The following is a 14,732-nucleotide window of genomic DNA, read 5'->3' on the forward strand; positions in this document are numbered from 1 at the left end:
ATATAAAGCTTTCTGAATGTTTGAAGTGCCTTGCATCATGCATCACACAACAATGCCAAAACAGTCTTGAGCTTTCAGCATTTGATCAGTTGGGCTGATTTATCCATGACCAAACAGATTAGCAGGAGAGAACACATTTGACAACACAGCAAGTTCAACAGCTTGAACTCAGTCCCACCTAGCCTAAGAGTACCACAGTACATTTTAGACATTTTGACTGAAGTGTGTTTTATATGGCTCTCATGGCTCTTTTGTAGACAAAATACGAGTGCAACCGATATGTATAAAAGTATTAACTGTGGCACACATGCTAAAATATTAGGAGCTTTTACACTCGTAATAACTTGTGCAACAAGAGTAGATTGGGCAGGATTTGGTGTGTCTTTCCCATTGTTCAGAAGTATCTGCAGCAAGTCCAAGTTCTTCCAGCAGGTTCACTATCAGTTGAAGTTGTGAACAGTGTGCTTCCATGTGGAATTGATCTGAGTTGGATTGAGATCCAAGGATTGTTTCGGCTGGGGAAGACAATAGGAGAGGATCAGTGGCTCCTCACGCCAACTGTGCAACCATGTTTGCTACAGAGAAACTATTAAGTTGACTGAGGGCTCTTAACATTTTGGCTGACGACAGTATGTTTGCAGATTTCTCACTGTGTTACCATGCATACATGGTACATTACATTCAAATATATTACATGGCCATTAACTTCCAAGGTCTTACTTTCTGATGTCTCACTGTGCTTTCTTGTGATTTTACCATGATGTCATTGTATACAATGGGCTGGTGTCCCACCTTGGAAAGGCTTGTGCTCTCTCAATTCAATTCAATTCAAGCTTTATTGTCCCCTAGGGGAAATATGTTTTATGGCACAGTCAACACAATGACAAAACACATTATCAAAAGGGTAGATGATACAGAAGTGTAACAGGAGAAAATAAACAAGTGACAAGGTAGTTACTTTGCATTGTTTAAGAGTGTAATTGCAGTGGGAATGAAAGATTTCCTGAGTCTGTTGGTTTTACACCTGAGGGCACAGGGGTGTCTCCCAGATGGGAGAAGTGTGAATTCACAATGGAGGGGGTGAGACACACACTCCCTGATGCTTTTGGCTTTCTTAGTCACCCTCTGTTTGTAAAGGATTTGATTATTCCCGATTATTTTGCCATTTATATTCAATAATTTACCCAGCCTATTACAATTACCGGTACTTATGTTGCCAAACCAACAAGTGAATCAGTATGTTAAGACACTTTCAATGAATGATCTGTAGAAGAGTGTAAGGATAATTTTATCTACCTTAAAGTACCCGAGTTTTCTAAGAAAGAAGAGTCTCGGTTGGCCTTTTTTATAGATAGTGTCACAACATTTGTCCCACTTTAGGTTTTTGTCAATGACCAGTCCTAAGTACTATATAAGTAAATATTGTGGTATTTTTCCTAGAATCAATAACCAATAACTCTGTTGTCTTAACGCTGTGGGAACCAGGATAAGCTTTGGAATGACGGCCCATTATGGCTCGAATTTGGAATGTAAAAAGAGCAAGAAGTAATCAAGCAGTATTTAGTGTTTTGGTGTAAAGCTTGGCAAGATTACGAAAATGTTTTGATAAATCTTTTCGGTAATGCAATATTCATTTTTCTAACATTTATGGGTCTTTACAATTAATATGATTATTGCAGTAATAATTTCTAAGAAACCTCCAGTATGTCCCTGAAGATCTTTTACAGAATGTGATTTGCCTTGTGTTTACATATTGTAAATTCCATGGGTGGTACAGTCATCACATGGGCATAAATTTAGGCAGTACCAAACACACTGACACACCACGAGGCAATCTGGCAGTTTCATGGTGTTTAATTGAAACACATAATTATGGGAAAAATAAGACAACTAACTAAAAGAAATCTAAATTGTGTTCGACCTTCTAACTAACTTACGTTTCCCTCACTAAATACTGGGGGCAACTAAGTTGCTACAGGTATGCTTATCTGGTTGAAAAAACACTGTTTAAACAAAAATAAGGAAAAAAGGCTTTCCTGACTCACACTCAGTGCAACCTTAGCTGGATTCATATTCTGTTCAGCTTCCTACTCCAGTCCTTAGGCTTTATGTAGTTTAAATTTCCACTCTTTCTCTCTTTTAAATTGCTCCTGTATGGTTTCTTTCTCCTGTTTCAGGTCTTTCTGTAATCTCTTTCCAGTCTTGGTTCTTGCTGTAGTTAGTTTCCTTTTTGCTTTAGCCTGAGGTCTTACCACAGGCCATTCCCTTCTTTCAGTCTCAGGTTGATGCAACAGCTATAGCAATACACAGTGTTTACAATACAGCATCTTCTTAATCTCTACTTCTCCCACAATATCAAATCTACCTACTATCTGTCTTATAGTCAATTTATATAGGCTGGAACAGGGCATACAGCTGTTCCCTGTTCCAGCAATTGCCCAGTGAGTTTGAGAGCCGGAGTTTTCTCGCTGACATCTTAGTATGGGCAAAAGCATCAACAAACTGATTGACACTTCGGGGAAAATAGCATCCTTCAAGGACACCACTCTGTGCTAAAGATAGCATCTCCAATGACACTTCCTTTGTAAGTGAATGTATTGTCTAGTTTCAGGCAGGGTTTACCTTACATGTTTCTGTGGACTCTGCCTGGGATTTGGGTTATAATAGCTGTAATAATAGAGCAGATTTCAAGCAGGTTACAATTTAGAATTAGCATAATTAAAAATAAACATTTTATATCGAGGTGGTAAAATGTATTGTGAAAGTTTAATCGTGTCAGTCCTTGCTATGACATTTGGTTTGGGGTTTTGGACATTCCTATGTTTGTGGGCACTATGCCTCAGTCCGGCATGGCAAGGTGCTATTCATAAGTTGTTCTCTTGTGATTCAACAGGTATCTAGAAATAATTTCATCTGATATTCGGACCTCTTTATTTCTGCGGGCAAAAGATCCTGCTATGGCCCAGTCCTGGTACAACGCCATCCAGGCAAATGCCAATGCCCTCCTCCCCAGGGTGAAGGAGGAGCTCAAGAGCTTGCAAGGGGGGTCAGGTGGCAAGGAAATAAAGCACATAGGCTGGTTGACTGAGCAGGTATGTAATGAATCATGTGATCTGCCCTTGTTGTTCACAAAACTTTATACAAGGTAGAAAATGCATTACAAAAATAACATTATGCAACATATGTTTAATACTCTAATTTGATACAACCCCGAATCCAAAACAAAGCACAAAAATGTAACAATACCAGAATGAATCATATGCAGTATTGTAAAGTCTGCAGTAATTATAAAAAATACGTGATAGGTACAAAAACTAATAGGTCCTGCAAAATGAACTGCTCCGCAAGATTATATTGACACTCTGTTTAAGACATCACCAAGTTTTTCGGTTCATAATTCCACATTATTTCATTTGACATCCTTCAATTTTGAAAAGGAGAATGAGGTGTTTTAGCTTTGACTTACAGATGAATTTAAGGTTAAAGTTATTTATAAGTAAAAAATAAAGAAAAGGAATATCATTGAACTCCAAAATCCAATTATCTTAGATAAAATAGATTCTCTATGCATGAAAAAGAAAGGAACAACTTGTGGAAAGTCCAGAAAGTCTAATTAAGTTGGATTAACTGAAGTTGGGATATTCTATACAAGGCTTCTTGATCTTAAATTGACTCCATATGTTCTGAAATTAAACATCAACAATATTTCCAAACTACGAGTACAACAGAAACCACTGAGGGGAATGTTTTCCAGTAAAAAGATGATTATTTTGGCCATTCAGATTTATTGAATTTATTCCTGCAAGGAGAACCAGAAAGAACAAGTGCTTGAGTTTATAAAAACATGTGATGGAAAACATGATGGAAAACTCAAACTTTTTAAGAAACCTGGTTCTGTTTTCCTTTCTCCCAGCTGTCACGGGGCACAGAGAAGACTGTGCTAGCCATGGTAACTGAGAAAGATCTTCTTTTCTTCCGTACTTTACCAGACAGCAGGGATGCCCTGAACCATCCAGAGCACAGTCACCCTCTCATCACCACCAGGTATGCTCTCAAACTAACCACTCACACCCTCATCACTGCCAGGTACGCTCTCACATTGACCAGTCACACCCTCATCACCACCAGGTATGCTCTCACACTGACCAGTCACACCCTCATCACCACCAGGTACGCTCTCACACTGGTCAGTCCCACCCTCATCACCACTAAGTATGCTCTCACACTGACCAGTCACACCCTCATCACCACTAAGTATGCTCTCACACTTGCCAGTCCCACCCTCATCACCACCGGTCACACTCTCAAACTGACCAGTCATACCATCATCATCACCGGTCACACTCTCACACTGGCCAGTCACACCCTCATCACCACCAGGTACGCTCTCACACTGGCCAGTCACACCCTCATCACCACCAGGTACGCTCTCACACTGGCCAGTCCCACCCTCATCACCACTAAGTATGCTCTCACACTGACCAGTCACACCCTCATCACCACCGGTCACACTCTCACACTGGCCAGTCACACCATCATCTCTCCAGTCATGCTCTCACACTGACCAGTCACATCCTCATCATCACCAGGTATGCTCTCACACTGGCCAGTCCCACCCTCATCACCACCAGGTACACTCTCACACTGACCAGTCACGCCCTCATCACCACCAGTCATGCTCTCACACTGGTCAGTCACATCCTCATCATCACCAGGTATGCTCTCACACTGGCCAGTCACACCCTCATCACCACCAGGTACAGTATACTATCATGCTGACCAGTCCCACCCTCATCACCACCAGATACTCTCTCCCACTGGCCAGTCACACCCTCATTATCACCAGTCTCCCACTGACCAGTCACACCCTCATCACCACCAGGTATGTTCTCACACTGACCAGTCACACCCTCATCACCATCAGGTACAGTATGCTATCACGCTGACCAGTCACATCCTCATCACCACCAGATACTCTCTCCCACTGGCCAGTCACACCCTCATCATCACCAGTCTCACACTGACCAGTCACACCCTCATCACCACCAGGTATGCTCTCAAACTGACCATTCACATCCTCATCATCAGGTATTTGTATAGATTCTTTTCCTTCCAGCGAATGGTTTTCCCTGTTGAGAACTCATGTGGTCCTAATCTGTGTTTGGACTCAGGTTGGTTCACTCTGGACCGGGCAAGGGCTCCCCTATAATGGACTCGGAGCTGACCTTTGCCCTGCGTAGTGGAACTCGTCAGGGTGTGGAGACACATGTGTTTCGTGTAGATTCAGCCAAAGAACTGTCTGCCTGGACACGGGTGCTGGTGGATGGCTGTCATTGTGCTGCTGAGCTCATTCAGGAGGTGACCTCAGGTACCCTACACACACTACAATTGGTGTGGTACAACACCAAGGACATCTGTGGCTAATAATCATTATTATTTACTGGTTCAAATTATTCAGACTAGAAGAATGTCTTTTCAATAATAATAAACAAAGGACTAGTTCAGTCTGTTAAAAAAATTAACATTTGCTGTATATACTGAAGAAATTGAGTTATAATGACACCTAGTGTTGAAATTAAGGATCGATCTGATATTTCGGTCTTTTGTGTTTCATACAAAGTGTTAAAAGTTTAAATAAAAAAATACTGCATCAATGAAAAAAAAATGAAGAACTGTTTTGCTATAGCTAATTTCAAGGAGATTATGGAGGTCAAGAATTGCTTGTCTTGTCTGTCTGTTCCTCAGCCTGTAACTGGAATGGGAAGGAATGCACACTGGCGGTTCACATCGACAAGGGCTTCTCCCTTTTCACAGAGGAGCCGGGTCTCAGCAGGACTGTCCTCCTCCAGCAACCCTTTGAAAAGCTCAGGATGTCCTCGGATGATGGCACTCGGATGCTGTTTCTCGACTTCGGAAGCCCAGAGGCAGAGATTGTGAGTTTGTGGTTCAGTGACATCCCAGTTTTAGGTGTGTGTGTAACTTCCTGTCTGGGTTGTACTGGCAAACACAGGAATGTCCTCTTTGTTTAAGAAAAAAACATTTTAAAACAGGACAAGAAGGTTTGTAATTGTTTAGGTTTCTTTACTACTTGGTATATCAATGTGAGGTAAATGTAATTTTGTGGAAATCACTTCCTTCATCCTACACAATCAAAGTTAAGGTCCAGTTTTGTCCACCAGAAACATTAGCTAACCACAGGTATGGATACCACAACACCATTTTAGCCAGATGTGTTGAATTGAGTGAAGTGCCTGTCTAAAAGTGCTGTCTAGTACAGATTGTTTTCATTTTTTCAGTTGCTATTGAACAAAAATGTGAGATCATAGTGCGACAATAAGATATCAGTTTTTTTGCACATATCCACTGCTTCATTTTTAAGACAGCCCTGACACATAGCCACTAAACCTTGCTAGAGTGTCATATTTGTAAGAGGACTTCTAAGGACTGTTTACCAGTGACATTCACTTATACAATCGTTTATGCCTTGCTAAATATTTTTGAGGTAAATGTAGAACTGCCAAATTCTGTTCATTTTGTACCCACCTAATTTGTAATCGCCCAGTTGCTCTTCAGATCAGCTATAAGGCTATAACTTCTGTTCTGCATGCATAAGCCATTCATCATTTGACACATGGTAAGCTGTGCACCAGGAGGGGTGGCCTCTCATTGGCATGGCTACTTGCCTGGCAGGTCCCAGCAGTCACTCACAGCACTCAGCTGATTGTGTGCCACCTCCTGGGGAGTCCCAGTTATAATCAGAATGGCCCATTCTCAAACTGGTGATGTCTGGGCCAGAAATCTCATCCTACAGTGCCTTGCGAAAGTATTCGGCCCCCTTGAACTTTTCAACCTTTTGCCACATTTCAGGCTTCAAACATAAAGATATAAATTTTTTATTTTATGTGAAGAATCACCAACAAGTGGGACACAATTGTGAAGTGGAACGAAATCTATTGGATTTTTGAAACTTTTTTAACTAATAAAAAAATGAAAAGTGGGGCGTGCAAAATTATTCGGCCCCTTTACTTTCAGTGCAGCAAACTCACTCCAGAAGTTCAGCGAGGATCTCTGAATGATCCAATGTTGTCCTAAATGACTGATGGTGATAAATAGAATCCACCTGTGTGTAATCAAGTCTCTGTATAAATGCACCTGCTCTGTGATAGTCTCAAGGTTCTGTTGAAAGCGCAGAGAGCATCATGAAGACCAAGGAACACACCAGGCAGGTCCGTAATACTGTTGTGGAGAAGTTTAAAGCCGGATTTGGATACAAAAAGATTTCCCAAGCTTCAAACATCCCAAGGAGCACTGTGCAAGCGATCATCTTGAAATGGAAGGAGTATCAGACCACTGCAAATCTACCAAGACCTTGCCGTCCCTCTAAACTTTCAGCTCAGACAAGGAGAAGACTGATCAGAGATGCAGCCAAGAGGCCCATGATCACTCTGGATGAACTGCAGAGAACTACAGCTGAGGTGGGAGAGTCTGTCCATAGGACAACAATCAGTCTTACACTGCACAAATCTGGCCTTTATGGAAGAGTGGCAAGAAGAAAGCCATTTCTCAAAGATATCCATAAAAAGTCTCGTCTAAAGTTTGCCACAAGCCACCTGGGAGACACCCCAAACATGTGGAAGAAGGTGCTCTGGTCAGATGAAACCAAAATCGAACTTTTTGGGCACAATGCAAAACAATATGTTTGGCGTAAAAGCAACACAGCTCATCACCCTCAACACACCATCCCCACTGTCAAACATGGTGGTGGCAGCATCATGGTTTGGGCCTGCTTTTCTTCAGCAGGGACAGGGAAGATGGTTAAAATTGAGGGGAAGATGGATGCAGCCAAATACAGGACCATTCTGGATGAAAACCTGTTGGAGTCTGCAAAAGACCTGAAACTGGGACGGAGATTTATCTTCCAACAAGACAATGATCCCAAACATACAGCAAAATCTACAAAGGAATGGTTCACAAATAAACGTATCCAGGTGTTTGAGTGGCCAAGTCAAAGTCCAGACCTGAATCCAATCGAGAATCTGTGGAAAGAGCTGAAAACTGCTGTTCACAAACGCTCTCCATCCAACCTCACTGAGCTCGAGCTGTTTTGCAAGGAAGAATGGGCAAGAATTTCAGTCTCTCGATGTGCAAAACTGATAGAGACATACCCCAAGCAACTTGCAGCTGTAATCGCAGCAAAAGGTGGCTCTACAAAGTATTAACGCAAGGGGGCCGAATAATTTTGCACGCCCCACTTTTCATTTTTTTATTAGTTAAAAAAGTTTCAAAAATCCAATAGATTTCGTTCCACTTCACAATTGTGTCCCACTTGTTGGTGATTCTTCACATAAAATAAAAAATTTATATCTTTATGTTTGAAGCCTGAAATATGGCAAAAGGTTGAAAAGTTCAAGGGGGCCGAATACTTTCGCAAGGCACTGTATATGCTGATTGAACTACCTCAGGGGTTTAGCCCTGTAAACCTTTTTACTTTTGTAGATAATAATTTCTTATGGTTATTGTATGCTTAAGTGGTACACTTGAAAGATGCTGAAATATCTTTTATTACTGGGATTTGTCATCTCTTGCAGCAACTGGACCTTCATTCCTGTCCCAAAACCATCGTGTTCATCATCCACTCGTTCCTGTCTGCTAAGGTGAAGCGTCTTGGCCTGCTGGCATAATAGCCAGAGCTGCAAACAGAGGGACGGGACTACCGCTTCAGCAGGCTGCCTAAGTGATTGAGAATTCCCAAAATGAGTGGGGTTCTCAGTTTTTCTCAAAACCCACTGTCATTTTTGAATAGTCTTCTGTTACTTTCCCAGCAGCCTCTGTTTCCCTCATGGGAAGGGTAAAGTATTGTACTATGCAGCCTAGGCTTTTTCTATTATTACAAAACCCACTCAGCTCAATGAATAGTGTTGAAATAAAGAGTTCAATAAACCTAAGAAGGAAGTTAAATAATAATATTTAATAATATGTTATGTACATCATAAAGCAACTACATGGATATGGAGCTCTTAGGCACACTCTTATTGGCATATAAAATCTACAAATGATTGAAAGGTTAAAAATGATTGGAGGCTGCCTTAGCCCATCTTGAATGTTGCTGTTGGTTTTCACCATCTGAACACATCTGAGCACTGCAAAAGAATAGCCTGTATTTTTCCTCTCCCTTTGTCTTGTAGGCTGCCAGTACTCTTATACTTCTCCTTTTTTTTCTGGTGTTGCGCTCTCCAATAAATTCACAGCTTTGTCCAGACTGATGTGTCATAACTCATACTGCACTGAACAGTAATGAATGGGTCAGCCCCTTTCCTAAGTTCCTGATTTCAGCCCTCAAGTTCAAAGAGACCTACAGTAAATTGGATTGTTTACCTATTGCCCCTCTGTGTTCACTGGGAGACACAGACAGAAGTAAAACTCCTAATGCACAACTGTTTGATCCAGGTTTTGCATTAATTGGGCTGATCAATTATACAGGCACAAATAATCAGTGTTATTTTACACACACATCTGTATATGTAGATTTGTGAGATAGCAAGCATGAAGTGTTTAGCATGTGTGTTAGCTCATGTAGCTATATAATAGTAATCCTTTCGTTAATCAATCCCTGAACAGATATCAGTGAATATGTCTTTAATCTGAGGTTTCATTTTACCACCAACTACTCAACAGGTATGACTTTCTTTGCTGGGGAAGTTTTTCTGTCTATCTAGGTCCATGAAAACTCGAAGTCTGCATCACTTTTTTTCTGTGCTGCTGCAATTCACAGCCCACAATCATACCGTTTGGTAGTTGCTAGCACTAAATGAAAAACAGTGCCTATAGAAAGTCTCCCCCCACATTGTTGAACTTTTTTCCACATTTTGTTGTGTCAGTGCCTCAGAGTTTCATGCATTTAAACAAGGATTTTCTTTCTCTCATCTACACATCGTGCTCCAAACATTTAAGGGGAAAACACTTTTAATGATAAAGATTATAGATCTAAAATATAAAACTGAAATATAATTAGATAAGTCTCCACCCCTTGTGAAACCCCCTTAATACTGATAGAAGTACCTATGGCAGTTGGAATAAGTTTCTGGGGTTCGCGCCAAAAAGCATGAATTTGTGTGCATTTAGACCAAAACGTTCAGCCCACAAAACATTTTGCCATATGGCCAGAGAATCTCCTGAGTGTTTTTTGCATACATCAAAGTGGGTTTTCTTATAGTAATAGATGTAACCTTGTCATACAGGCCAGATTTATGGAGTGCTTGGGATGTTGTTATCCCATTCACACTTTGACCAGTATTGACTATACAAGTGTGTAGCTCTTTCAAAGTTGCCATTGTTCTCTTTGTAAGCTGTCTGATCAGTGTCCTTCTTTCTTAATCATCCAGTTTAGGGGGACGGCCTCATCTAGGTGTGGTGTTGGTGGTGCCATTTATCTTTCCCTTCTTAATAATTGTGTTTTAGGGACTCTGATTTTTTTATGCTTATCCCCTGATCTGTTCCTTTCACAGTACCATAACTGGAGTTCTATTGAAAATTTATTGGTGCTCATGATTGCATCTTTGCTGTGAAATGCACTACCCAACAAAAAGAACCTACAGGAACTGCAGAATTTATCCTGAAATCATGTGAATCACAACACTTTGACACAGTTAGACGTAACTTGGTGTGTGATTTTGAAAGTGGTTGGTTTAATCTTTTTTAGGATTGCCATTAGAAAGGGTGTGGAGACTTATCCTACCAAGCTATATTTATTTTAATCTTCTGTAAAGTTATAGGGGGTGGAACTGTGGTGCAGTGGTTAGCATTGCTGCCTTGCAGTTGGCTTCAGTTCCAGATCTGATGTGCCGTCTACCTGAGCTTTGTATGCTTCCCTTTCTCCTGGTGGGTTTTCTCTGGGTGCTCCAGTTTCCTCCCACAATCCAAAAGTATAAGAGGAGTTGGTAAATTGGCCCCAATGTGAGTGTGTGCTTGTCTGTTTGTATCTGCCTGCCCTGTGATGGACTGACGTCCCATCCAGGGTGTACCCTCCCTTGTGCCCTTTGCTTGCAGAGATAGGCTTCAATTCCCTCCCAAGCCTGAATTGAAAGATGCAGTTGGAAGACGGATGGGTAGAAAAGTTGTTGCAGTTACATTTTAATTCCAGGCTATTAGGCAAGAAAAGGTGAAAATGATTAAATGTGTAGTACAGACTTTCTATAGGCACGTTATATTAAGGTCCATATTGTCAGTATGCTTTAATGTTGGTATGAATGTTAACTCAACTTTAGTATCAGTTTATGGGGATAATTTCTTTATGTTTTTGGCTATGTTAAAAAACTATTCTATTGAACTTATCCCTGAGATTTTAAGATATAACTAGCTAGTCAAGCTAGTCACCTTAGGTTTTCCTATGTGTTTTTATTGTGCTGCTGGAATTTCTGTTTTCTTCTGGGAACTGCATGAAGAACAGGAGCAATTTTTGTACACAAAGGGTTGTGGGAATATGAAACAAACTGCCCAGCTGTAGTTTAGGTCCTTACCCTGGCAGCTTTCAGGAACAAGCTGGATGAGATCATGGGATGAAATACTTACTACCAGCCAAATAAGACAGATGGACTGAATAAGCTCCTGTCATTTATAACCATTCTTATGTTATTATATTCTCTCTCAACAAAAGAAATTACTACATTGTAGGGTATCTTCCTATGCTTTTAAAGTTGTGCTGACATGGGACTTGACCATTTTTTTTCATAATACTGATCTTAGGGGTATCATACTACCCCCTGGAGATGGGCAGAGGTTGACCATCTAAAACCGGAACCCCAGAATAAAACAGGGAAGACAGTGTTAGTGGTTACTAGAACACAACTTTAACTGTTAAGATCTCTGACTGTCCAAAGCAGTGAGTTATAGAGGCATTTTGCTGATCAGTTTAATCTTCCATTTTATTGGCTCACTGCACCTAAAATATTAATTCACTAAGACATCTGATCTGCTACTTACTATGATGAATAATTTTGGAACAGGTATCGTTTACATATACATTTTAGCAGACAGCAAACAGCATTTCAAGTATTACCGCAAATAAATTGTAAATAACCTTGTGTCACATACAGGTTGCCAATAAGTGTGGACATTAGAGATATTTTGATGAACTGGCCAGGAGAGAGTCTTTGGTCAGCTTTAATTCTCAAACCACTGTCTGAACTGTGGATTTAAGTAGTGAGTAAAGGTTCTGAAGGTTCTCATCCCAGCTGAGTCTCAGTTACTTAATTAAAAAAAGCATATAATAATATGCTTCATTAGACTACATTAAATGGTCCAGCTCTTCAAAAGTTAATTATTTAAAGCTATCTATTGTTGGAGCAATTTGAGTTGATCATATCAGCCTGTTGCTATAGCTCAGGGGAAGAATGAAGACCTGGGTGAATTCTTGCTCCTCTTTCTTTACTCACCACTCTGTCAACTCCGCAGTGGTTCAGGAGAATGGTTCTCAGGAGTCAGGTTTGTAAGGAACCATAGCTTATCCAGCCCAGCAGGGCTAATCCAGTAAGTCTTGTGTGTTTTTACAGGCTTCTTAAGTCCTATGCTACTTTCAGAACTAAAACAGAAAAAGGTCATAGTTGGCAAAATATTTGTTCCACTTAAGGTGGTTAGAACTGTTGTGTCAGCTCTTGAAATTCCTTCTGGCAGAACTGTTGTCTCAAGTTATGGGTTCGATCCTGGCCTGGTGCAGAGTTTGCATGATATCTCCTATGGCCCTGTGACCGCGTGGGTTTTTCTAGGTTCTTTGGTTTCCTCCCACAGTTCAGTGACGTGTTGACATTCATGTATGATTGCATGCCTTACCCCACTGTCTGCAGAGTGAGGCTCCAGCTCACTGTGACCCTATATAGGACTATGCAATTACAGGAAGTATTTGGATGGTTGAATGGTTCCAATTAAACTTCACTTAAGTAATTCAGAGCTCACAGAGACTGAATTTCATTACATGTTGAGGCCCTGAAGTGGAACACCCCTTGATTATAGTCCACTATTTGGCAGGGACCCACATTTGCAATTCTGGATTCACTGGGGAGATCACTGTTTGGTCCTGGGAGTTATGTAACAATGTTTACCTCCCTTTTGATTTTTGTTTTTGTTCTGGCAGCACATCAAGCACCATATTTTATGATGCATTTTCTATACAGTGTTATGAAAGCTATATGAATATATGTTGAAAACTAATACCTTTTGCATTTAAGAATCAAGTTATTGTATATTCTAATTTAAAACAAAGCGTGCCTTGCAAGGTTGATTGTATATAAAAGTGTAATAAACTTTGATTTGTTGACCTTTACTGTGTTTTCCTCACTTTCTTTCATACAGGCAGAGCCAGTGTGAGTTCTGAGCAGGTCATGATCTAGAGCAGGGATGGGCAACTTGAAGACCTGATCCCTGTAGGTTTTCAGAGGTACATTTTCATTAGCTATTATTTTAATTAAGGATTAAGGTATTAAAAACTACGTTCAGAGGTTCAGTAAAAACTAGAGGACTCTGAGGTCTACAAGGATTAGAGTTGGCCATACCTTCTTCTATCCTGATATGATCACATCAGAACGCTAAGCAAGATATAGTAGGCAGGCTCTGTGTCAACCAGGTGAGCTCATTACAGGCCTGTACATAATTTTTACATAATTTTTCCCACAATACTTGCTCATTCCACATCCACCATATAGCCCCCTTTATTAGCCCTATACAATTTTTTGCATTAGGAATTCGTCTTTTCACGTACTCCAGCTTGCTCTCCATGAGACACAGACAGGGAGAGAGAAGCCTGGGGTCAGAGCGCAGAGTCAGCCATTGTACAGCGCCCCTGGAGCAGTTGGGGTTAAGGGCCACACTCAGGGGCCCAACAGAGTAGGATTCTTCCAGCAACAGGCGTAGAACCTTTGCCACAGAGCCACCGCTCCACCCGAAGGGGAGTGTTCAATGTGGTGGCAGAGCCCTGGATTAGCAACCGCAACTGACGGCTAAATTTGGATTCGCTGCAGCTTTGGGGGCCCTTTAAGACACACTGAGCACCTCCCCGGAGGGGAGGACTCCTGTCCTGGTACAAGGGGAGAATTTTCCAGTGCCAGTCCCAGAGGGGATTGTGAAGAGAGGATTGAGGCTGCATGTTTGCTTCTTTTTATTTTTCTTTTCTTTTCTCCTGTCCCACTGTAAGGATTCACCAGGTTGAGTTTTCTTTTGTTTTGGTCTTGCTCCTTTTTTTCCAATCTGGATCTCACTAAATAGGGATAGTGCACACTGAATCCTGCTGTTGCAAGTGCTGCTTTTTTCCCAGGCTGCACCCTGCTAAGTAGGGATAGTCCTGTATGGACGCTGCTGGGTAAAGCTGTGCGAATTTTTCTTTTCTCTTTTTTGTGTTTTTTTCTAACCTCAGAAATGTGCCTCTGCCCCTACAGCTGGGGCGTCGACTTTTACTAGTGTTCTCCGTGGCTCCTCCCACTCTCGCATTGTTACGCTCCAAAGCAAATAACACCCATGAAGCTAAATAAATAAATTCTTTAAGAGAAAGTTTACATTGCATGAGAGTCAACGCTTTGAAGAGACACCAGTAATATTTAAATATGATTCTACAATAGACAATATGAGCATCTGTGTCTGAAAAATTGTTAGTGAATAATCTAAGTGTTTTAAATAGTTCATCTGTCAATGGCAGCTTTCAAATCAATTTCCTGAATAATCACTCTTCCTATCAATATGTGGATTAA

General features: G+C 41.0%; 1 protein-coding gene across 1 annotated transcript in view; it reads left to right on the forward strand.

Annotated features, from left to right (window-relative positions):
* snta1 (syntrophin, alpha 1) overlaps nt 1-13,315 on the forward strand; it is a 46,908-nt gene extending 33,593 nt beyond the window's left edge. Inside the window, exons 4-8 of the mRNA XM_006639389.3 lie at nt 2,894-3,092; nt 3,914-4,044; nt 5,172-5,368; nt 5,746-5,933; nt 8,589-13,315. Coding sequence (XP_006639452.1) covers nt 2,894-3,092; nt 3,914-4,044; nt 5,172-5,368; nt 5,746-5,933; nt 8,589-8,681 — 808 coding nt within the window. The 3' untranslated portion in view covers nt 8,682-13,315. The remainder of the gene's footprint in view (nt 1-2,893; nt 3,093-3,913; nt 4,045-5,171; nt 5,369-5,745; nt 5,934-8,588) is intronic.
* Nucleotides 13,316-14,732: the final 1,417 nt, after the last annotated feature.

The sequence above is a fragment of the Lepisosteus oculatus genome, chromosome 16 (genome assembly GCF_040954835.1).
Source record: "Lepisosteus oculatus isolate fLepOcu1 chromosome 16, fLepOcu1.hap2, whole genome shotgun sequence".
NCBI classification, from domain to species: domain Eukaryota; kingdom Metazoa; phylum Chordata; class Actinopteri; order Semionotiformes; family Lepisosteidae; genus Lepisosteus; species Lepisosteus oculatus.